Source organism: Scomber scombrus, chromosome 4, assembly GCF_963691925.1.
Source record: "Scomber scombrus chromosome 4, fScoSco1.1, whole genome shotgun sequence".
In the NCBI taxonomy this organism is placed as follows: domain Eukaryota; kingdom Metazoa; phylum Chordata; class Actinopteri; order Scombriformes; family Scombridae; genus Scomber; species Scomber scombrus.
Genome location: NC_084973.1, coordinates 31,065,490 through 31,091,348, shown reverse-complemented (window position 1 = coordinate 31,091,348; position 25,859 = coordinate 31,065,490). Strand labels below are relative to the sequence as shown.

The 25,859-nt window shown below is 38.3% G+C and overlaps 2 protein-coding genes across 2 annotated transcripts; both read left to right on the top strand.

Annotated features, from left to right (window-relative positions):
• Positions 1-2,670: 2,670 nt before the first annotated feature.
• On the top strand, positions 2,671-6,205 carry LOC133978543 (natterin-4-like). Its single transcript, XM_062416806.1, has 3 exons — positions 2,671-2,685; positions 2,960-3,053; positions 4,986-6,205. The coding sequence occupies exons 1-3, from the start codon at positions 2,671-2,673 to the stop codon at positions 6,029-6,031; spliced, it is 1,155 nt and encodes a 384-aa protein (XP_062272790.1). The 3' UTR covers positions 6,032-6,205.
• Positions 6,206-11,077: 4,872 nt separating this feature from the next.
• On the top strand, positions 11,078-16,246 carry LOC133979422 (natterin-4-like). The gene is made up of 3 exons (XM_062417933.1): positions 11,078-11,098; positions 12,977-13,070; positions 14,948-16,246. The coding sequence occupies exons 1-3, from the start codon at positions 11,078-11,080 to the stop codon at positions 15,991-15,993; spliced, it is 1,161 nt and encodes a 386-aa protein (XP_062273917.1). The 3' UTR covers positions 15,994-16,246.
• The last annotated feature ends 9,613 nt before the right edge of the window (positions 16,247-25,859 follow it).

Here is a 25,859-nt window from a genome sequence, read left to right as displayed (position 1 = left end):
CTCCTGTTTCCTCATTGCTTGACTGTTTGGTCCTTAACAATGGCAGTTTGTAGTAACACCTACCACTGTTTAACTTACAATAATAATGATGTGTAATAGTGTAGAAATAGGTTAAATCTAAAGACAAGATACAGAAAGTATTTCCTGCCATCAAATTTGGCAGGGTGGTTAACAACACACTTTTCTGTGGTATGTCAAACTCAGAACAAATTTATTCTTACTTTACACGGACGTCAAGTTTTTGGGGGTCCTCTCTGCCCGGGTTCTACGACGGACCTCCTACAAGCTTCCCCAAAACGCCGTCAGCAACAGAAGAACTATGCTCATCAATCGTTTTCTTAATAAATCGTTCAAGCGCATCATGTTGTGGGTGTAGTTCTTCCTAGTGAAGAGGAGCTTATTAAGCATATTTTCAGGTGCAGGACCACACCTAGATTTCTCCTCCCGTTGTGCTTTCGTATTCTGTATTCGCCTTTTCTTTAATTTAAATCACATGTGATAAAGTCAGAAGTCATAAAGGATTTGGTTAGTTTTTTTTTGTAATGTACAGAAAATATAACTAGTATCATTACAGTTTATTGTTTTTTCATGTGATGACTCAATATTTTTCCTCCTGGGAAGCTGTGTATCTTTAGTGTTGATGCAATAAAATACTACACTACTACATACTATACTTAAACAATACATTTCAGCACCATTCCAACATATTGACTGATAAGCCACCAAGGTAAAGTGCACCATCATATCAATGACCTGCAGTGATTGAAACTGTCATTGTTCTTGTCAAATATGATCAATTATTATCTGTCCTTCCAAACAACAACTAACACCACAGAAACCAACTTTGCAGAACAGACCATTTGGTTCATGCTGCTAATATTTTACATCATCGTCATCATGATTCAACCCTAGCTTGAACATTAACAGCTCTGACTTTATGCTCTGTCACTCTCACAAAAAAGTACCTGCTATGTGCTTATATGTTCCTGCAAGCATATAGCTAGTTCAAATTCTACCACTCAATAGATTACCAAGCAAATCTACCAAACACTTGCATAATTAACCAGCATTTGACTGGCTAGTCGTTTCCTTGTGGGACTAGTGCCAGATGGTACGTGCAAGTGTGGAGAGACTTATTCTTGAAGGCTTTCTCCTTGATCTACATATCTTATCTCATTTTTATTGGACAGAAGCGGTGGCCAGATGAATGTATGTAAGTGTGATACTCCACCAACAACCTTTTGACCGTCCTCCCCATCTGAAGAATGCATTATTCTCAGTACTGTGCTGCTGTGTAATGACTTGGGGTCTGTTCATAATGTCTTCCCATTCTAATGTAGTGATTGCAGTGCCACCTGCTGGATTTATTTGATATTAATAATATATCAGTCAGTAGGACCAAACCACTACTTTTACTGCAATACTTTAACTACATTAAGCTAAACATATGTTTTCAAGGTGTTAAATGAGCTGTTTTCATTGGTTATGTAACCTGTCACTGTTTAGGATGTTTAATCTGTTTAATCTACAGCATGTCTGAATTAACACTATTATATTCTTATAATATTCCTTTAATTTTGACATTGTAATCTTTGCCTGACATTTCTGGTCTAGACTGAAATAGTTCAGCAACTATTGGTTGGATTTCCAGATTTCGTGCAGACATGCATGTTCCCCAAAGCACAATCTGTAATAATGTTGTTAATCCCCTGAATTTAATCTGGTGCCACCATCAGGTAAAACATTTAATGAGTAAAATGAATGCAGGTTTTCACCAATGGACAGTTTTTACAACTCAGATTGTCAAACTTAAACCAAAACCATGAAATATATTTTTAAGTCTTTTAAAGTCAGATTCAAACACTCAAAGATTAGACACACCTGTTGATATAAACGGGGAATTTGCTTCAAAATAGAATGACGTGCCTACAAAAGGCGTCGCCCTCAGCATTGTATTTATTCCTTCTTATTTTATTTTATTTCCTGGACAAGTTAACAATCCCTGATGTTTATTCTACCTGCCTGGCCTGAAAAGGGGGATTATCTTTATTCATTACACAAAGAGCACAACACAGAAACATAATCTTCATCTCATGTTTGATTTATTCTTTATTTAACCAGGAAATGTTGGGATATATAATCTCTTTCTCAAGGGATGACCTGTCACACAGGTATGTATAAATCACATCTAACATAACAAAACAGAACCAGAGAGACATGAAAAGATCAAATTTGATTATTTACCTTCTCTGTGATTTAAAAAAAAAAAAAAGTTCTTTAATGCCTCATATCAAAGCAATGAGTGTTTTGAGATGAAATGTATCCTTTTCTGTGTTCAGGCTTCATAGAAAGAACATTTTACAAAGTTCAGAGCAGACTGCAGTAAACTGAATATTACCTGTTTAGATGATGTGGTCAGACAACTGTTAGAAACATTTCCTTGTTCCCTGTGGAACTGTGAAATTCGACCTTAATCTTATCAGTGAGAGGCATTTACAAACACAAGGAAACCCATCCCATCTCATTAAAATCTATTCTCACATCAGTTTATGTTCACTAATCAATTTCAAAGCCAAGAAAAAGTGAAAGTCTGTACGGTGTTTTTTCAATGACTCAACAATAAACAGCTACAGTATATAAAGCTGGAGATGCCTGCAGGTGGATCAATTGATGAACACCATGATGGTGAGTACTTCTTAATGTATTCTGTGTTAGTAATAAGTTAGTGCTACTCCGAGTTTTCTTTCTGATATCAACTTATAATATTCCTAAATATTCACCATTATTTTGGTTCTTCTTTCTCCTCCTTAAAATCAATGTATCATGTTCAGACAGTCCAGGTTTAATATTTTGATGACTTAACATTTGAGATGCTGAATTCTTCATGAAGTTTGTATTTAAAGGTTATTTTATCAATATGTTATATCCCAGCAGTGATTAAGTTGTGTTTAATCTCCAGATGAAGCTGTCAGTGTTGTTGCTGCTGGCTCTGCAGACTCCAGGACTCCTGTCCAAAGATCTGGACATCGGGAACAACACAGAGGACATAAATGGTAAATATGAACTGAGATGATTAATTTAAAGATTAGGGGAAACAAACATAGTCATTCAAGTTTATCATAAAGCAATCCCTCCAGGATTTCATGGTAAAATTGGGAAAAAGATTACTAGCACAGGAAAATAATGTAATTTCTGTTTTCGTACTACCAATGAAAAGTCATATTTAATTTGATAAAAAGCATACTGCAAGAACAACTATATTTCAGTGCTAAGTTTTTAATGTAAATTGGCTCAAAGTTAAACACAAAATATATAATATATGTATAAACCTTTACTGAATAAACTTTCAGTTCAACATTACCACCAAACAAATCAGCCACTAATGCCATTAAATTAAACCATTAACATAAACGTATACTGTAGGTTATATCCATCTCTGCTGTCTGAGCATCATCACCTTGTATTATTCTGATTAACTGAATGTTTCCGCTTGGTCTATGGCATCGTTTTTTTTTGGCAGCTGACATTTGTCCAGACTTGTGTGCTGCAGTGTTTTCAGTTATCACGACAGAAAATGTGAAAATTGTTCCACATCACAAGCAGTCTGTTGATTTGGCCAATTCTTGCAGAAAATGTGAGGTTATTTAGCAAAATATATTGCAAAGATTGCTTTCTTCTGTTATTGTGGCTGCAAAATTGCTATTGATTTTGCATTGGATTGATACAATACCTTACAGCAACAAAGAATATGGAAACCCCTTTAGAAGGGTTGGTATTGCAGCTCTTCTTTTGGATTTTAAAGCACAAATAAAACATGATTTGACACTTAACTCCTTAGTAGGGGAGACCGGGGTTGGTTGTCACACAGCTAGGTTGTCACAGTGCTTATTACAGACAAACTAGAGGTCACTGTGACATGATGTTGATATCAGATAGTTAGCCTAACATCCTGCCCATTTTGCACTGGGCATTTTGAAGAAAACACAAAACATTGAGGTGAGGAGATATTTTGTAATTTTTAAGGGTTAGGGTTATTTTTCATGTTGGTGTTGTTCTTGTATTAAAAGCTTGTAAGTTATTAGTCTTTTAAAAATCAAACACTTATTAAAAAGTGTTTACAGCTTCACTACACTGTACATTTTTCTTTGAACTTCAGTACAAAGTGAAGAGGTTTCGATATGAAGCACGACAAGCTGTGATGCTGTAAACAGAACAACATTCCCGCACGTGCTCAGTGGCGTCTGCCTTACACAGAACTACTCTCTACTATGACTACTAACTACTAGTATGTTTGACAAATAATAGCTGTTATTAGTCTTTGGAGACGTTTCTTAACAAACTAACATGACCAAACTCTTCATGATGAAGCAACATGTCACCAAGTGCACCGGTGTGTCATGTGTGTTTATATATTGGTTTAAAATATTCTATGAACATATGTTTCCATGTTAAGAAATTATTTACAAAATCCTGAACCTGTAATCACACCAAGAACTAACCATTTAAACCTCAGCACATGACCTATAGCATCCAAACACATTTTATAGAATTTATTTTACAGCAGGGATGTCTAACTCATTTTGTTTCAGGGGCCACAAACAGCCCATTTTGTTCTCAACTGGGCTGGACCGGTAAAGCCATTACATAAGAACCTATAAATCATATGTAATATATAACTTTACTATAATAATCTATAATTAACCATCTAGGGTTACCTTGATAAAACAAGGTGCCACTCCTGGTTTGCAGGTTTTTAAAAAAAAGTACTAACCTGGAAATGTAAGCTTTTCCAGTTGAATGGAGATATTGAGAAGTAACTAGGAGAATATTACACTTCACATTTTTACAAATTAATGTATTTTAAAGCTCTCTCATGTTAGGATGTGCATGAAGTATCCTCATTTTAAAAGGTAAACATTGTCCTGATTCTTGTCTTAAAACAAACATTCTTGTCCCTTTTCTATCCTTCATGAACCCACATCTAGATGGTGAGCCTAAAATCAACGCTAACCAATCGATGCCGCTGCTGCTGAGTCGGAGCACGCAGGTCCAGTCTTCCGACAACACTGCTAACATCGGCACTGTCCTGGAATGGGTGACCTGGAACAACTCTCTCCCCAGCAATTCTGTCTCAATCAACAATGGATATGTTGGTCGCATTGACTATATCTGCAAATACAAGTGTAACGCTGGCTTTTATAACCCCGACATGGGCCCTTATTGCCGCTATCCCAGTGCAGGAAATACAAATATTGGTTCCCCATTTGAGGTCCTGGTAAACAAAGGTAACTTTGAGATCCTGGAGTGGAAGGACGACTCGTACGGTTCAGTGCCCAAGAATTCAGTCAGGATCTGTCCCGGGCAGGATGTGTATGTAGGGAAGAACATATATGGACTTGGGGAGGTGGTTACTCAGGATAAATACTTCTACTTGCCTTGGAAGTGGACTGTGTATAAGTACCAATACTACCAGGTTCTGACCACTAATAAGAATGTATTCAACCAGCGGATCTACGATGTCAAGTACAACACTGACAACTCAGAGATACTCAATTATCCTCCAGAGATAGTGCGAGAGACTTCCATCAACAACTATGAGTGCCGCCCAGTGGTGAAAACGGGTACTCTCTCAAAGACAATTGAGGTGGAGCACAGGTGGGACATTGGCTTTTCCATTGAAGTCGGTGTTAAAACTACCATCAAGGCCGGAATTCCACACGTTTCCTCCACAGGTATTACATTCGGCCCCGAGAAGACGTTCAAGTTCTCTAGGCAAAACACGGTGGTGACGTCCAGCACTGAAACTATCTCTGTGCAGCTCACCGCCCCACCAAACACCTCCTGCAGGGCTAGTATGGTGCAGTATATGTACAAAATTAGCATCCCGTTCACAGCTTACCTCACATGCACATACGCTAACGGAGAGACCCGCACGATGCTGATCACGGGAATATATGACAGCGTACAGGTTAAGGAAGTCCAGGCCGTGACGAATCGATGTGAACCGCTAGAGAACGCTGAGCACTGTTAATGAAATTCAAGAAGTACTATATGATGTTTGACATACCATAAGTCTGATCAGTCCCTTGATTTTGCTGATTTTCGAAAAAATTGTGATATAAATTTAAATCGTTGATGTAATACCAATGAAGAGTCTTATGTAATCACTTCCTTCAATGAAAACCATATTCTATAAAAAAAACACAAATATATCTCAGTGGTATTTTAATCAATAAATCAAGCTGTCAATTAAGAATGTAAACTGCAAATAAAAATGAATAAAAAGACAACTTTTTATCTGACATGTTTCTAAAGGTGTTTCTCTATCATTCACAATTAATTTGATTTTTTTTTCATTTCCTTTGATTAAATGAAAATAGTGAGAATAATGCAAGTTACCCCTCTACATCATAGAACCACCACCACCATTTCAGGCCTAAAAAAAAAAATCCTGAACACAGAAATGGTGAAAAACAGTTTAGTACTACATTGTTAACAGTCTTTTCACATTTCCAACAATTATATTGTAAAATGTTCTCTGATTTTCCTTTACACATACTTTAAATTGCATCCATGTTACCCTCACTTGCATCCTTTTCTTGCATCTTACTTTTAATATATGAAATTCTTCTAATTTCTAATATTTTATACTGTTTCATATACAGTTTGTAGGGATGTAACAATATCGCCAATTTCACAACATCACAGTCTCGATACAGTCACGGGACGCGTATTTACGAATCCTACTATGGCCACGCCAAGACCTGCCCTACTCTGCCTGTCATTGGCTTACCCTGATATTGTTGCCCTAACCCTAACCAATCAGAATCCTCATTCTTAAACCTAATTGATAAAGGCAACGAGTAGTAGCCAATCAGAGGCAGAGTAGGGCGGGTCTTGGCATGGCCATAGTAGGATCTGTAACTTTGCTCTTAGGACTGTGACGAAATCGATGGTAAATAAATCATAAGTATAGCGGAGAGAGAGAGAGAGTGAGAGAGTGTGAATGTGAATGGCTTGCTTCTGTTGCTATTGTGAAAATAAATAAGATGAGACATTTATTTTTTCTACCTCTGTAAAACCTCAGTGAAAACAGAAGGGGTAAGCTGGACACCCTGAGCCTGGTGATGCAGGACTGCCACATACAGGGTCTGATTATATTATTTCTTGGTGATTTATTATTTGATGTGTGAGATTCAGTAGCACTAAGCACTTTCTTTGTGTAGATTTGTTTTTTTTTAAAACACTGGATGTACCTCTTTCAGGCTGTGACCTGACTTTTACGCCAGCCAGGCCCATTAGGTAGCAGCATAGGGGGTAAAAAAAAAATAGAGCTAAAAGAACACGTATGTCCGAAAGCTTTTCATTGACTACAGTTCTGTTTTCAATACAATCCTGCCAAGCAAATTCAACACCTCACTGTGCAACTGGATCCTGGAGTTTTAACATTTCGCACACAGACAGTTGGTATGGGGAAACACCACTCTTCGATCCTGACAATCAGCACCAGAACCCCACAAGGTTATGTACTCAGTCCACTGGTCTACACGCTCTACACACATGACTGTTCTCCCTCCTATCCAACAAACTACATCTTTAAATTTGCAGACGACACCTCAGTGCTTGGCCTCATCTCAAACAATGATGGGTCTGCTTCAGGCGGGGAGTTCCGGTCCTCTGAAATGAGGCCAACGCGGAAGTAACTTAAAACTGCATTCTATCAAAAGGCCACCAGGGGGCGACCGTTTTGGTGTCAAAAGGACTTCCGTCTCTATACAAGTCAATGGAGAATTCACCAACTTCTCACTTGATTTCTAACCTCAGTAAACGTTTTCAAAATGTGTTTATGGTCTCAATCGCTAGTTTAAAGCCTTGTTCAATGCAGTATGATGTTCATTTGGGACATTTTGGCCTCCCTGATTTTATATGTGACGATAAAGCAGGGTATGCATTAGGGCGTGGCTACGTCGTGATTGACAGGTTGATTGGTTCACAGGTTCAGGAGGGCGCCTCATGCTCCTCCTGATGCCCATATAAGTAGAATCTGTGGGGTTTTTTTTACCCGGCATGCACCGGAAATGTTCAAGATGGCGCTGCTCAGATCTGAAACTATTCGTTTCCAAGCAGCAGTCCACAAACCAAAGGGTGACGTCACGGATGTTACGTCCATTTTATATACAGTCAATGGTGATGACTCAATTTTTTTTCCCCCAGGAAGTTGTGTATCTTTAGTGTTGATGCAATAAAATACTACACTACTACACACCAACAACCTTTTGACTATCCTCCCCATCTGAAGAATGTATTATTCTCAGTACTGTGCTGCTGTGTAATGACTTGGGGTCTGTTCATAATGTCTTCCCATTGTAATGTAGTGATTGCAGTGCCACCTGCTGGATTCATTTGATATTAATAATATATCAGTTAGAAGGACCAAACCACTACTTTTACTGTAATACTTTAACTTTTCTTTTCTTTTTTAAGTTCTACCATTGTTGAATCCTCCTGTCCAATTCAGCTGCATTTCTGGGTTAATGTGACTGATGTTTCAGGGTTATTGGCTGTGCTGTGTTTAAAAGAAATGGTGGTCATCTTCATGCCTTCTTTGTGAATGTGTTGTCAGATCTGTTCTAGTGTTGCACATTATTTGGGAATTATTTAAATTTAAATATATCATAACATAAATGATGTTTCTTTGTCAAACCATACATGGGTTTTAATTTTTAGATATCACACCCATATATAATTTGTTCATCACTCCAAGTGCCTAGATAAAGTTTGCAAATCTGCTTCCGTGTCAACACTGTGGATTGATACCCAGCTGCAACAATAGCTGTTCACACCCAATCTATCAAGTATATCTCCAATACAACATTAGCTGCAGAGGCTTTAAGTTAGTTTTGGCAGGAGATGTGAGCTTTGATCTGATCAGTTTATTTATAATATGTGTTGTGTGACTGCCGCTGCAAGTTTAATATATGTTTTTCAAGGTGTTAAATGAGCTGTTTTCATTGGTTATGTAACCTGTCACTGTTTAGGATGTTTAATCTGTTTAATCTACAGCATGTCTGAATTAACACTATTATATTCTTATAATATTCCTTTATTTTCCAGATTTCCTGCAGACATGTATGTTCCCCAAAGCAAAATCTGTAATCATTTTGTGAATCCCCTGAATTTAATCTGTGGCTCAGGAGGCAGAGCAGTCGTCCTCCAATTGGAAGATTGGCGGTTCGATTCCCGGCTCCTCCAGTCTACATGTCAATGTGTCCTTGGGCAAGACACTTAACCCCTAATTGCTCCCGTTGCTGTGCCAACGGTGTATGAATGTGAGTGAATGATTAGCTTCCTCCTGATGTGCAGGTTGGCACCCTGCGTGGTAGCTGCCTGCCATCAGTGTATGAATGTGTGTGAATGGGTGAGTGAGTTGTAGTGTAAAGCGCTGTGAGTGGTCAAAAAGACTAGAAAGGTGCTATATAAGTACAGTCCATTTACCATTTAATGAGTAAAATTAGTGCAGATTTTCACCAACGGACAGTTTCTACAACTCAGATTGTCAAACTTAAACCAAACCCATGAAATATCTGTTTAAGTCTTTTAAAACACTCAACGATTAGACACACCTGTTTATATAAACGGGGAATTTGCTTCAAAATTGAATGACTTGCCTACAAAAGGCATTTTTTTATCTGATTTCCTGGATAGGTTAACAATCCCTGATGTTTATTCTACCTGCCTGGCCTGAAAAGGGGGATTATCTTTATTCATTAAACACACAGAGCACAACACAGACACATAATCTTCATCTCATGTTTGATTTATTCTTTATTTAACCAGGAAATGTTGGGATATATAATCTCTTTGTTAAGGGATGACCTGTCACAAAGTTACATAAAAACACACATTTTTAATTCCATAAATCACATCTAACATAACAAAACAGAACCAGAGAGACATGAAAAGATCAAATTTGATTATTTACCTTCTCTGTGAAATGTTTTAAAAAGCGCTTTAATGCCTCATATCAAAGTAATACGTGTTTTGAGATGAAATGAATCCTTTTCTATGTTCAGGCTTCATAAAAAGAACATTTTACAATGTTCAGAGCAGACTGCAGGGAAACTGAATATTACCTGTTTAGATGATCTGGTCAGACAACTGTTAGAAACATTTCCTTGTTCCCTGTGGAGCTGTGAAATTCCACCTTAATCTTATCTGTGAGAGACATTTAGAAACACAGTCTTTTCTGTTGTACTGACTATTGTTTATGGTTTGAATACTTTCCAGATACCATAAATAAACATAGCACAAAACAATTGGGAAATGTGTGTTTGGTAGATTATTTCTTTGTTGTAACAATGCTTTCTAAGCAATAAATCTTATACCATTGGAAAGCCTGTTTATTTCCCTTTTACATGGTGCCACATTTGTAAGGAACATGCATTTGTGGGGTGATCAGCAGAGCTGAGTCAACGTGGTTGTGTTGGTCACTCTGGCACAGACAGCACACCCAAGCTGGTCCTCCCACAAATGTTCCTTACAATTGTGGCACCATTTAATGTGATCGTTTTCCACCAAATGGCCAGCTGAGATCAGGCAGTTCTTGCTTGCAACATCGTCGAAACATTTCCACCTTCATGAGATCAACCATCCATTGCTTTCACACCAAGTTTAACATAACCTACCTGTCGTTCCATCTCGTCACTACGACCATTTTATTATTAATATTATTATATCTTATTCTAGCGTTAGTTTAGCTTCCCTAAACTCCTAACCGACAGCCGAGCCTGCTATCCACTCTGTTAAGTTCACTGTTAAGAGCCAGCTAAAATCTTAACCGGCTTTCTTCTTACTGCCGACACATTCTCAGTCCTTATCCACACAATCAGCTATAGGCATAGCATTCCTTATGTCATTTGAAATTCAAAGTCACATTCTCTAATGCAGCTTTCGGTTTTCTCGTTCTCCAGTTTCACAGTTGCAACTCTCAAATCAGATCCATGCAACCATTTCCGCTTCAGATTTATTTTATTCTAAGATGATTCTGTCTCGCTCTTAACCCAACCGGTCTAGGCAGATGGCCATCCACCCGGGCCAGGTACTGCTCTAGGTTCGTCCTATTTAAGGGGAGTTTTATCTTTCCAACACCGATAAGTGCTTTCTCATAGAGGAACGTTGGGTCTCTACTGACTCATCTACTCTTAACAAACTACGTCCATCAATCCAATCAGCCATACCCATTTACTTCAAAGTTCCACCAAAGCCTTTGGAGACCATCACAAATTATTTGCAATTTTGGAAAACCCAAACCTTATCATTGTCAAAGCCAAGTGCCTAATCAATCTCGGCTATACCAGCACTTTCGCTATGTATCATCGTTGCACTATCCTTAAGATCCACTCAGTCTTAAGTTTTTGGGGGTCCTCTCTGCCCGGGTGCTACGACGGACCTCCTACAAGCCTCCCCAAAACGCTGTCAGCAACAGAAGAACTATGCTCATCAATCGTTTTCTTTAAAAATAGTTTAAGCGCATCATGTTGTGGGTGTAGTCCTTGCTAGTGAAGAGGAGCTTATTAAGCATATTTTCAGGAGCAGGACCAGACTACATCTACCCCGCCTCCGACCATTCCTATAAATGCCACCTAGATTTCTTCTCCCGTTGCACTCCCCCCGTTTTTCTCTTACCTTTTCTTCCTGTCCTTCATAGGTCATGAGGGGGGGGCTACGGTGGACCACCTATGAGCCTCTGTAAAACGCAACGGAAGAACTTTGCTAATCAATCGCCCTTTCTTTAATTTAAATCACATGTGATAAAGTCAGAAGTCATAAAGGATTTGGTTAGTTTTTTATTTAATGTACAGAAAAATATAACTAGTATCATTACAGTTTATTGTTTTTTCATGTGATGACTCAATATTTTTCTTCCTGGGAAGCTGTGTATCTTTAGTGTTGATGCAATAAAATACTACACTACTACATACTATACTTAAACAATACATTTCAGCACCATTCCAACATATTGACTGATAAGCCACCGAGGTAGTGCACCATCATATCAATGACCTGCAGTGATTCCAGCTCTCATTGTTCTTGTCAAATATTATCAATTATTAACTGTCCTTCCAAACAACAACTAACACCACAGAAACCAACCTTGCAGAACAGACCATTTGGTTCATGCTGCTAATATTTGTTTTATATCATCGTCATCATGATTCACCCCTAGTAATACAAGCTTGAACATTAACAGCTCTGACTTTATGCTCTGTCCCTCTCACAAAAAAGTATCTGCTATGTTCTTATATGTTACTGCATGTTCCTGCAAGCATATAGCTAGTTCAAATTCTACCACTCAATAGAATACCATTGTTTTTTTTGTTTTTTTGGCTGGTGAGTGAAGTAAATCTACCAAACACTTTAACCAGCATTTGACTGGCTAGTCCCTTCCTGCAAGCTTTGTGAGACTAGTGTCAGATGGTACGTGCTTCGCCCTCAGCGTTGTATTTATTCTTCCTTATTTGATCTGATTTCCTGGACAAGTTAACAATCCCTATTCTCACATCAGTTAATGTTTACTAATCAATTTCAGAGCCAAGAAAAAGTGAAGGTCTGTACAATGTCAATGACTCAACAATAAACAGCTACAGTATATAAAGCTGGAGATGACTGCAGGTGGATCCATTGATGAACACCATGATGGTGAGTACTTATTAATGTATTCTGTGTTAGTAATGAGTTAGTGCTGCTCCCAGTTTTCTTTCTGATATCAACTTATAATTTTCCTAAATATTCACCATTATTTTGGTTCTTATTCTTTCTCCTCCTTAAAATCAATGTATCATGTTCAGACAGTCCAGGTTTAATATGTTGATGACTTAACATTTGAGATGCTGAATTCTTCATGAAGTTTGTATTTAAAGGTTATTTTATCAATATGTTATAACCAAGCAGTGATTAAGTTGTGTTTAATCTCCAGATGAAGCTGTCAGTGTTGTTGCTGCTGGCTCTGCAGACTCCAGGACTCCTGTCCAAAGATCTGGACATCGGAAACAACATAGAGGACATAAATGGTAAATATGAACTGAGATTATGAATTTAAAGATTAGGGGAAACAAACATAATCATTCAAGTTTATCATAAAGCAATCCCTCCAGGATTTCATGGTAAAATTGGGGAAAAGATTACTAGCACAGGAAAATAATGTAATTTCTGTTTTGCTACTACCAATGAAAAGTCATATTTAATTTCCTTTGATAAAAAGCATACTGCAAGAACAACTATATTTTAGTGCTAAGTTTTTAATGTAAATGGGCTCAAAGTTAAACACAAAATAAAACATTGTACCTGTGTTATATGTATAAACCTTCACTGAATAAACTTTCAGCTCAACATTACCACCAAACAAAATCAGTCACTAATGCCATTAAATTAAATCAAATTTTTTTTGGCAGCTGACATTTGTCCAGTGTCATCAGTTATCACGACACAAAATGTGAAAATTGTTCCACATCACAAGCGGTCTGTTCATTTGACAAATTCTTGCAGAAAATGTGAGGTAATTTAGCAAAATATATATCAAAGATTGCTTTATTCTGTTATTGTGGCTGCAAAATTGCAATTGATTTTGCACGGGATTGATACAATACCTTACAGAGCAACAAAGAATATGGAAACCCCTTTAGAAGGGTTGGTATTGCAGCTCTGCTCTTGGATTTTAAAGCACAAATAAAACATGATTTGACACTTAACTCCTTAGTAGGGGAGACCGGGGTTGGTTGTCACACAGGTAGGTTGTCACACAGGTAGGTTGTCACAGTGCTTATTACAGACAAACTAGAGGTCACTGTGACATGATGTTGATATCAGATAGTTAGCCTAACATCCTGCCCATTTTGCACTGGGCATTTTGAAGAAAACACACAAAACATTGAGGTGAGGAGATATTTTATAATTTTTAAGGGTTAGGGTTATTTATCATGTTGGTGTTGTTCTTGTATTAAAAGCTTGTAAGTTATTAGTCTTTTAAAAATCAAACACTTATTAAAAAGTGTTTACAGCTTAGCTACACTTTACATTTTTCTTTGAACTTCAGTACAAAGTCAAGAGGTTTCGATATGAAGCACGACAAGCTGTGATGCTGTAAACAGAACAACATTCCCGCACATGCTCAGTGGCGTCTGCCTTACACAGAACTACTCTATACTATGACTACTAACTATTAGTATGTTCGACAAGTAATAGCTGTTATCAGTCTTTGGAGACGTTTCTTAACAAACTAACATGACCAAACTCTTCATGATGAAGCAACATGTCACCAAGTGCACCGGTGTGTCATGTATGTTTATATATTGGTTTAAAATATTCTATGAACATATGTTTCCATGTTAAGAAATTATTTACAAAATCCTGAACCTGTAATCACACCAAGAACTAACCATTTAAACCTCAGCACATGACCTATAGCTTCCAAACACATTTTATAGAATTTATTTTACAGCAGGGATGTCTAACTCATTTTGTTTCAGGGGCCACAAACAGCCCGTTTTGTTCTCAACTGGGCTGGACCAGTAAAGCCATTGCATAAGAACCTATACATCATATGTAATATATAACTTTACTATAATAATCTATAATTAACCATCTAGGGTTACCTTGATAAGATAAGGTGCCAGTTCTGGCTGTATGTTTGCCACTCCTGGTTTGCAGGTTTGTTAAAAAGTAAAAAGTACTAACCTGGAAACGTAAGCTTTTCCAGTTGAATGGAGATATTGAGAAGTAACTAGGAGAATATTACATTTCACATTTTTACAAATTAATGTATTTTAAAGCTCTCTCATGTTAGGATGTGCATGAAGAATCCTCATTTTAAAAGGTAAACATTGTCCTGATTCTTGTCTTAAAACAAACATTCTTGTCCCTTTTCTCTCCTTCATGAACCCACATCTAGATGGCGAGCCTAAAATCAATGCTAACCAATCGATGCTGCTGCTGCTGAGTCGGAGCACGCAGGTCCAGTCTTCCGACAACACTGCTAACATCGGCACTGTCCTGGAATGGGTGACCTGGAAAAACTCTCTCCCAAGCAATTCTGTCTCAATCTACAATGGATATGTTGGTCGCATTGACTATGTCTGCAAATACAAGTGTAACGCTGGCTTTTATAACCCCGACATGGGCCCTTATTGCCGCTATCCCAGTGCAGGAAATACAAATATTGGTTCCCCATTTGAGGTCCTGGTAAACAAAGGTAACTTTGAGATCCTGGAGTGGAAAGACGATTCGTACGGTTCAGTGCCCAAGAATTCAGTCAGGATCTGTCCCGGGCAGGATGTGTATGTAGGGAAGGACAAATATGGACTTGGGGAGGTGATTACTCAGGATAAATACTTCTACTTGCCTTGGAAGTGGACTGTGTATAAGTACCAATACTACCAGGTCCTGACCACTAATAAGAATGTATTCAACCAGCGGATCTACGATGTCAAGTACAACACTGACAAGTCAAAGATACTCTATTATCCTCCAGAGATAGTGCGGGAAACTTCCATCAACAACTATGAGTGCCGCCCAGTGGTGAAAACGGGTACTCTCTCAAAGACAACTGAGGTGGAGCACAGGTGGGACATTGGCTCTTCCATCAAAGTCGGTGTTGAAACTACCATCAAGGCCAAAATTCCCCACGTTTCCTCCAAAGGTATTTCATTCAGCCCCGAGGAGACGTTCAAGTTCTCCTGGCAAAACACAGTGGTGATTTCCAGCACTGAAACTATCTCTGTGCAGCTCACCGCCCCACCAATCACCTCCTGCAGGGCTAGTATGGTGCAGTATATGTACAAAATTAGCATCCCGTTCACAGCTTACCTCACACGCACATATGCTAACGGAGAGACCCGCACCATATTGATCACGGGAATGTATGACAGCGTTCAGGTTAAGGAAGACCAGGCCATGACGAATCGATGTGAACCTCTAGAGAACGCTGAGCACTGTTAATGAAATTCAAGAAGTACTATATGATGTTTGACATACCATATGTCTGATCAGTCCCTTGATTTTGCTGATTTTCTCAAAAATTGTGATATAAATTTAAATGGTTGATGTAATACCAATGAAGAGTCTTATGTAATCACTTCCTTCAATGAAAACCATACTCTATAAAAAAAACACAAATATATCTCAGTGGTATTTTAATCAATAAATCAAGCTGTCAATTAAGAATGTAAACTGCAAATAAAAATGAATAAAAAGACAACTTTTTAGTCTGACATGTTTCTAAAGGTGTTTCTCTATCATTCACAATTAATTAGATTTTTTTTTTCGTATCGTTTGATTAAATGAAAATAGTGAGAATAATGCAAGTTACCCCTCTACATCATAGAACCACCACCATCATTTCAGGCCTGCCCAAAAAAATTGTGAACACAGAAATGGTGAAAAAGATTTTAGTACTACATAATTCTTTTCACATTTCCAACAATTATATTGTAAAATGTGTAATGTGTTATCTGATTTTTCTTTACACATGCTTTAAAGTGCATCCATGTTACCTTCACTTGCATCCTTTTGTTGCATCTTACTTGTAATATATGAAATTCTTCTAATTTCTAATATTTTATACTGTTTCATATATAGTTTGTAGGGATGTAACAATATCGCCAATTTCACAACATCACAGTCTCGATACAGTCACGGGACGCGTATTTACGAATCCTACTACGGCCATGCCAAGACCTGCCCTACTCTGCCTGTCATTGGCTTACCCTGATATTGTTGCCCTAACCCTAACCAATCAGAATCCTCATTCTTAAACCTAATTGATAAAGGCAACGAGTAGTAGCCAATCAGAGGCAGAGTAGGGTGGGTCTTGGCATGGCCATAGTAGGATCTGTAACTTTGCTCTTAGGACTGTGACGAAATCGATGGTAAATAAATCATAAGTATAGCGGAGAGAGTGAGATAGTGTGAATGTGAATGGCTTGCTTCTGTTGCTATTGTGAAAATAAATAAGATGAGACATTTATGATTTTTTTCTACCTCTGTAAAACCTCAGTGAAAACAGAAGGGGGAAGCTGGACACCCTGAGCTTGGTGATGCAGGACTGCCACATACAGGGTCTGATTATATTATTTCTTGGTGATTTATTATTTGATGTGTGAGATTCAGTAGCACTAAGCACTTTCTTTGTGTAGATTTGTTTTAAAAAAAAACAGGCTGTGACCTGACTTTTACGCCAGCCAGGCCCACTAGGTAGCAGCATAGGGGGTAAAAAAAAATAGAGCTAAAAGAACACGTATGTCCGAAAGCTTTTCATTGACTACAGTTCTGCTTTCAATACAATCCTGCCAAGCAAATTCAACACCTCACTGTGCAACTGGATCCTGGACTTTTAACATTTCGCACACAGACAGTTGGTATGGGGAAACACCACTCTTCGATCCTGACAATCAGCACCAGAACCCCACAAGGTTATGTACTCAGTCCACTGGTCTACACGCTCTACACCAGTGGTCTCCAACCCTGCTCCTGGAGAGCTACTGCCCTGCATGTTTTAGGTATCTCCTCACTCTAACACACCTGATTCTAATAATCAACTCGTTATCAAGCCCTTTGACGAGCCTCAGCTGCTTGATAACGAGTTAGAGTGAGGCGATACCTAAAACATGCAGGGCAGTAGCTCTGCAGGAGCAGGGTTGGAGACCACTGCTCTACACACATGACTGTTCTCCCTCCTATCCAACAAACTACATCTTTAAATTTGCAGACGACACCTCAGTGCTTGGCCTCATCTCAAACAATGATGGGTCTGCTTCAGGCGGGGAGTTCTGGTCCTCTGAAATGAAGCCAACGCGGAAGTAACTTAAAACTGCATTCTATCAAAAGGCCACCAGGGGGCGACCGCTTTGGTGTCAAAAGGACTTCCGTCTCTATACAAGTCAATGGAGAATTCACCAACTTCTCACTTGATTTCTAACCTCTTCAAAATGTGTTTATGGTCTCAATCGCTAGTTTAAAGCCTTCTTCAATGCAGTATGATGTTCATTTGGGACATTTTGGCCTCCCTGATTTTATATGTGACGATAAAGCAGGGTATGCATTAGGGCGTGGCTACGTCGTGATTGACAGGTTGATTGGTTCACAGGTTCAGGAGGGCGCCTCATGCTCCTCCTGATGCCCATATAAGTAGAATCCGTGTTTTTATTTTTCCCAGCATGCACTGGAATTTTTCAAGATGGCGCTGCTCCGATCCGAAACTATTGGCCTCCGAGCAGCAGTCCACAAACCCACGGTTTGTCACGGATGTTACGTCCATTTCTTATATACAGTCTATGGTTAATCTAAAGACAAGATACAGAAAGTCTTTCCTGCCAATCTGCCATCAGACTGTTTAATGTGCTGTGCCATCTACACGTGTTTTGAGACATATTATAGTTTTTTGATAGGTTTTTATGTATTGTTTAGATACTTTTGATATATTGCAGGGCACTTTTTAAAGCACTTTTTGCACACTGACTGTTTTATTGTTATTTATTAGATTTTTTCTATCTATCTATCTATCTATCTATCTATCTATCTATCTATCTATCTATCTATCTATCTATCTATCTATCTATCTATCTATCTATCTATGTATCTATCTATCTATCTATCTATCTATCTATCTATCTATCTATCTATCTATCTATCTATCTATCTATCTATCCATCTATCCATCTATCTATTTATCTATCCATCTATCCATCTATCCATCTATCCATCTATCTATCTATCTATCATCTATCTATCTAAATGCAGTTCATGTTCTACCAGTCAAGTCAGCAGGTGGCAGCAACAGATCAGCAGAGGAACAACGATGATGCAGCTGTGATATGAATTTTGAATTCAAGTATTTATTTCAAGGAATGTAAAGACGACATTTATGTTTTTATATTAACAAACAGTGTATGTATGTTCTTGTTTTCTTTGTCTACATTTATATTTGTATTTATCTGTTTGTATGTTGGTGAGTTGTGTTTTAGATAAATAAATATAATGGTATATTGTCCTGTTTCTTATGTTCATGTTGGAAATGGTGAAATGGTCTCATCCAGCACTTAACCACAGATAAATAAAACATAAGCTCCATCTCTCTCTCTATCTATCTATATAATATCATATATATATACTGTATGTGTTTGTGTGTGTGTGTGTGTGTGTGTGTGTGTGTGTGTGTGTATGTGTGTGTGTGTGTTTGTGTGTGTGTGTTTATTTGTCTCACATATACACACACAGCTCTGATGCTTCTACATACTGTCTCTCTCAGCCTCTATCATCATCTTTTTGCTATTAGAGGTTTCATTCTCATTTGTTCTTATTGTCGGTATATTATATTAAGTTATAGATATATATAATTTCTGCCAATAAATCTCCTTAAATCTAACACACTGGTCCTTTATATCATGTTCTCTAAAAATTAAGTTAAAGGTAGCGAAGTGTTTTGGCTGTAAATGTTATATTGTGTAGGGACAGATTATCTCGGTGTAGAGAAAGGGAAATTACTTATTAAACTTCCAGGCAAGATAAAAGGGTTTCATTCAAATTATGTTGTTTTTAATGCCTATTTATGAAAAGGTAAAACCTAACAATGTTTTCGTCCATCTCTCTATAGTTTCTGACTTTCCTGCTTTGTCTCTGGTTCTACCTCCGAGCCCTTTGGTTCCTACTTAAGATAAACAAATCTTTAAAAACATCTCGTAAATATACAGTTTCATTAAAAAAAAAGGTCTCAGTTATTTCCTAAAACAGCTCCTTACTGTAGTTTATTGAAACCATTGGACTCACACAGTGTAAACAGTATGTAATAAGGCATTTGTTGGGGACTATTTTTAGCTAAATAATCCACATTAGTGGGTATTTCTGGCAGCGACGGTGTGTGTGTGTGTGTGTGTATATGTGTGTGTGTGTGTGTGTGTGTGTGTGTATGTGGGGTAAAGTCAAAATAAACTACATGGTATGTTTTTATGGTGATAAAGGTCACCCAGTTCAGCAGTGTGACTCATTGACGTGTTTTTAATCGTTTTTGGACAACAGCAGAGCTCTGTGGGACAGAGGTTTGGTCTTTTTATGGAAATGATGCAAACATAAAACTTGCAGGGAAGTGAAGAAGATGATATAAATATGGTGTTCAACTCAATCCAGTTTCAGATAGTGACTTAGGGTGGACGAGGAGGGTTAATTAACATCATTTTATCATGTCAAACATAATGAAACTTTTTTTTAGCTCAGTATAGCAATGAAACACGCACACAAACATCAGTCATATAGAACTTTTTTAAAACTTGTACAGTGCTTTACAGAGAATAGAAAAGGGGAAAGAAGAGATAGAATAGACAGAGAAGGAAGTGAATGAACACAGGCAGGTAAGGGTTAAGTTAATAATGCACAAGATATACCACACATATTTTAGACAAATACATTTTTAGAGATGTGAACATGTTGCTTCTGTGAGACTTTGTGTAATGATCTGAACAGCAAAAGAGTGAATGATTCATCTATATTTATGAATCTATCATACCATATGCTGTATGAAACAAAAGGAATATAAAACAGCATTTTAAAGTTAAAGAGTAATTTAAAAACTACTGGTAAGGTCCTTTAACAGCAGAAATGATTACTGCAAACTTCATCTCCACCCTGCTTGATGAGAAATGAAGCTAGAATTGCTGTTTCATATGTTTTTCCAAAAGGTCAAAATGTCTGCAGAGCAATGGCTACGTCGCATTTTGCCGAGCGGGTCAGCAGCAGCAGAGTGTCTGATACAAGGTCAGAGAGAGAGAGAGAGAGAGAGAGAGAGAGAGAGAGAGAGAGAGAGAGAGAGAGAGAGAGAGAGAGAGAGAGAGAAGCTGGCGGAGGGTTTTTTTGGCGAGCCTGCACTTTGCTCCGTCCTTGAAGCTCCTGTCAGGCTTCATTTCGGCTGAGTGAGCTGTTCCGTTCTCGGCGGTCGGATAGATGGCTGCCCGCGCTCAGGGTGACAGCGATCGGCCAAACGGCTCATTAAAGGCAGCTGAACTACCAATGACGTGCCTGTTTTAATGAGATACTGACAGTGACGAGTAGCTTCGTGCCTAAAGCGACTGTTCTCTGAGCTGAGTTATTATCTGTCACACAAACACATAAAGACATCAATCATGTGGGAACAGTCTGTATACAAACATCAACACCAACACATACTGGTCAACTTTTTTAAAATATTCCCTGTGTAGTTTATAATACTATTAAAAAAGTCATTTTTTGTATAAATACTTATTCTATTCTTGCTTAAACTGCACTTTTGTTTTTAATTTTTTTTTTTTTTTACATATGTTGCAATACCTTCCTATATATACTTTACCTGTTGCAATAGTCTTTTTATTCTATTGTATTTTATTTGTTTTTATATTTTATCTACTATACTTGTTTTTTTTAATGATTATATTCCATAGTTTTATCTTCTTATCAATTTTATTTGTTTTGCTAGTTTTAGTCCAGCTTTTATTAAACCTAATTTATTTTACTTTTCTTTTGTCTTTTTAATCTATTTTAATCTAGTTTTTTACTCTAATTTTTATAAAACCCTTTAGTCTTATTTTACTTATTTAATTATTATTTTTAGAGATGTGAACATGTTGCTTCTGTGAGACTTTGTGGGATGATCTACAACAGCAAAAGAGTGAATGATTAATCTATATTTATGAATCTATCATACCATATGGTGTATGAAACAAAGACATTTAAAGTTAAAGAGTAAGTCAAAAGTTTGATTTTTAAAAACTACTGGTAACAGAAAAGATCTCCTGAGTGGAGATGCAGAAGAATTAAAGGTAAATAACTCTGTCCCCAAACATAATGGCAATCCCCCCCCCCCTTTACATTATTATACTATTATATTATCATTATATCAGTGGTATAAAATGATCTTCAAATGACAATAATATCGTTTATCATGATTATTTCTGAGAGAATATATCGTCCAATAAAAGTGGTTATCGAGGCAGGTCTAGTAAAGCCTGATTTATGCTTCTGCGTCGGAACGAAGGCGTAGCTACGGCGGTCCCCCAATGCCGTCGTGCACCTTTCGAAGTTCTGCGTCGAGGGAACGCGTTGCTCTGCAATTCACCGCCATGCCGCTAGGGGGTGTGACTGTGTGTGTGTGTGTGTGTGTGTGTGTGGTATCCGTATCCTTGTTTATCTTCCGGTCACAGTAGACAATGGCGACCGAGGTAGAGCAGGTGTGTTTGGGGTTGGAGCTCATCGATATTGAAGAACAAATTATTTTATTGCAAATGTTGCCGTGACCCGTAGTTAGGATTTTTTGGAGGTGCACGTCAGGCTACGACGTAGGGGTCCGCGTTGACGCAGAGGCTACACGTAGCTACGCTGTCGACGTGACGCAGAAGTTATAAATCAAGCTTAACTCGGTCGGTCCAGTGGTGCGTAACTGGTGTAGGTGGATTATCTGCCTGAGAGACAAAATTGAGGGCTACAAACGCCCAGTGGCTCCACTCCACAATCTTCTCCGAGAGCTTTTCCAGGACTGTTTTATGTTCTACATGTGATGATTTGTGGCTTCTGTGCATTGACTGCTTCGCTGGGTCGTTAGTAATGCAGAGCTCGTATCTTCCCCAACATGTACATGCTAATTTAACATTTAACCAAACAGCCGCAGGGACTGTGGTGACTAAATTGTGTGTGTGTGTGTGTGTGTGTGTGTGTGTGAGTGTGCTCACTGATGATGGTGATTTTCTCTCACACACCACAGTTGGTTCAGTCAGCTGAGAATCAGCCACACACCAAAACTAATATATCATACATTATTAATCACCTTAGAGTAGATATCTTTGCAAGTTTACCTCGGAGGTCAGATACAGAGCAGCTCGCCTGCAGCTGGTCGGGACTATAAATGATCAAAAAGCTTTATTTCCTAATGTGAAAAATGGCGGCTTACTATAAAGGTTCAGATATCTTCAGATATAGCCGTCTTAGTATTGACAGTGTCTCAGTTTCTTACTTTAGGAGAGATGATCTCACAATGTCGTCTTAACTGGTTTGATGACCGGTGGATTAAACAGCTGTTGTCATTAACTTGTATTTTTGTTGATTTTGAACAATTCCTTACCAAATGATGACTTTGATGTAGATTTGTCATTTGCCAATTGAAAGAAGGACATAAGAAGGAGAGATTTTATTGTTGCAAAAGATTCTATGAAAGACGCCAAACAAAGTGTATGTGGTCATTTTCACAAAAAACTGTTTTAAATAATGAATGGCTTCATGTGTACACACCCTGTCACTGCAGACAATGACAATTCAGTAAATGAAATCTGTTTGACGTCACTATCGAGGTATGGCTGAGTTTCTTCTCCTTTCTTTGGGTTTAATAAGTAACGACTTGTTTTATTTTTAAACCAGGTAGAAAGGCTTATGTTTACCAAGGAGCATAACTGGATGTAAAGAAAGAGAGATGTGTGACCCAAAACAGACACATGAAGCCACAAATACACTCAGAGCCTTTGTGACCGTTGTAACTCGACAGCTGAGCTTTCACACAAAATGTGTTAGAAACTGCACAGAGAAAGACTATCACTTTCAAATGGAGAGAGGTGTTGTATACCAAATTACACTACCTTGATTTTCTGCCAAGTTGTGCGGTAATTCAAGTAATTTGTGTTTCTTACTATGGACTGTATATAAAGATGGTTGTCATCACCTGTTGGTTTGTATTGCTGGTTTGAAACCCAGAGATTCAGCTCATAGTCAGCAGCATCTTTTCCATTTGGAGCCAGGAACTACCAAGTAACAGGAAAGGTATCGTAATCAAGTAACATTAAACTTAGTGAAATGTTGTGACAGCGTGGCTCAGTGTGAGCCCCGGAGCTAAGGAGAGCAGCAGGTGAACAAACTCTCAATCACAGCTGTCAATCAAGGCCCACGTGGCAGACCGGGCGGGGAGTTCTGGTCCTCTGAAATGAGGCCAACGCGGAAGTAACTTAAAACTGCATTCTATCAAAAGGCCACCAGGGGGCGACCGTTTTGGTGTCAAAAGGACTTCCGTCTCTATACAAGTCAATGGAGAATTCACCAACTTTTCACTTGATTTATAACCTCAGTAAACGTTTTCAAATTGTGTTTATGGTCTCAATCGCTAGTTTAAAGCCTTCTTCAATGCAGTATGATGTTCATTTGGGACATTTTGGCCTCCCTGATTTTATATTTGACGATAAAGCAGGGTATGCATTAGGGCGTGGCTATGTCATGATTGACATGTTGATTGATTCACAGGTTCAGGAGGGCGCCTCATGCTCCTCCTGATGCCCATATAAGTAGAATCCCTGTTTTTATTTTTCCCCACATTCAAGATGGCGCTGCTCAGATCAGATACTATTGGCCTCCAAGCAGCAGTCCACAAACCAATGGGTGAAGTCACGGATGTTACGTCCAATTCTTATATACAGTCTATGTGGCAGACATTAAGGCTATTATAAGTCTTCAAATCTTTTTAACGGAGCAATAATTTCCAAAATGACCACCAGCACACTTTTTAGAGGGCCTGAATTTAGAGATTGACACCAGAATGACTAATTTTTTCTAGAGAGAGGATTAAACTTTTCGAATGGGATGCACTTTAAGGTTCTACTACTTCAGGGTTAATTGCCACTTGGTTATGAACCTACATCATGTTAACAGTGGCATTTCAGCATCAAACCTAATGCAAAGAAAATTCATATGTATATTTTTATTTCTAAGAGGTATAATAAAACGAATCTTCCTCTTTTTCACAGATATAGTACAGAATCTTCTCTGCAGAGCTGAATCTGTTCCAGCGACCGAAGTTGGGTTGGGGTTGTATTTGTGGCCGCGGTGGAGACGCCTCGCTGAGCAGACAGGACGATAAGAGCTCATTGTCATATCAGAGGAGCGAAGCTGCCGTGTACATCATGAAAAATGCATGGGCTTTATCTTGGAGCACATTTGCATTTCAGAGCCTCATCTTACCTGGCATCTCACGGCAGCATTACAGCATTTGCCTCTGTGTGTGTGTGTGTGTGTGTGTGTGTGTGTGTGTGTGTGTGTGTGTGTGTGTGTGTGTGTGTGTGTGTATAACTGAAAGGTCACAAATGCTTTCCTCAAACAACTAATATGTCAGTTAAGTGCCATTAGTTCTGTCAAAGTGATATGAGAATGCACCTGCCTATCTTCCTCTTTGTCTTTATTGCACAAACACTGCATTGTACTCCAGGTAAATAAGATGATGTGATGGTATGCCCACCAATTAGCAAACAGTTTCTAATTTCCACATCCAGCAGTTACTGATTAACATTATCATTCATTAGGAGTCGTGTTTCTGTCCACTTGCTGAATGTAAGTCCAATATTCTCTCTCTTTCAGCTGTTATTAAATTACTCTCTACCAACTCCTGAGGGAAATATCTAAATGCTCCACTATGTTCACCAGCTAGTCTACAGATAACTGGGTCTGTTTGCTGTTTGGTGCTGAGCAGGTTGTGTACAGTGGCTTTTTAAAATGACGCTATGAGAGCGCTGAGAGTGAACCAAAACAGTAAAGTTGCAGCCGGACAGATCAATTGTTGAATGCTGAATCGCTGTTGATTGTTTGATTGATTCGATGTGGATGTTGTGCCTTACATTTATCTTGTACTGCCTGAGTCTGTATGTTTGGTTGCTTTATGTTGGCTGTCTTGTGTTAGGGTGACGTTCAGTTTCCCCTCTTGTGGATTAATAAAGTACCTCTTAACTTATCGCATCTTATCCTATAAACACCACAACAAAAGTCTCGACTTGCAGTTGGAAACAGGAGGTGAGCAGCGGTCTCCTGCAACCAAAGTC

Coding starts and splice junctions, on each gene's coding strand:
- LOC133979422 (XM_062417933.1), top strand. CDS start 11,078: ATGGCCATCCACCCGGGCCAG. Junction 11,099..12,976: donor TGGCCATCCACCCGGGCCAG/GTACTGCTCTAG, acceptor TTTAATCTCCAG/ATGAAGCTGTCAGTGTTGTT. Junction 13,071..14,947: donor CAACATAGAGGACATAAATG/GTAAATATGAAC, acceptor ACCCACATCTAG/ATGGCGAGCCTAAAATCAAT.
- LOC133978543 (XM_062416806.1), top strand. Junction 3,054..4,985: donor CAACACAGAGGACATAAATG/GTAAATATGAAC, acceptor ACCCACATCTAG/ATGGTGAGCCTAAAATCAAC.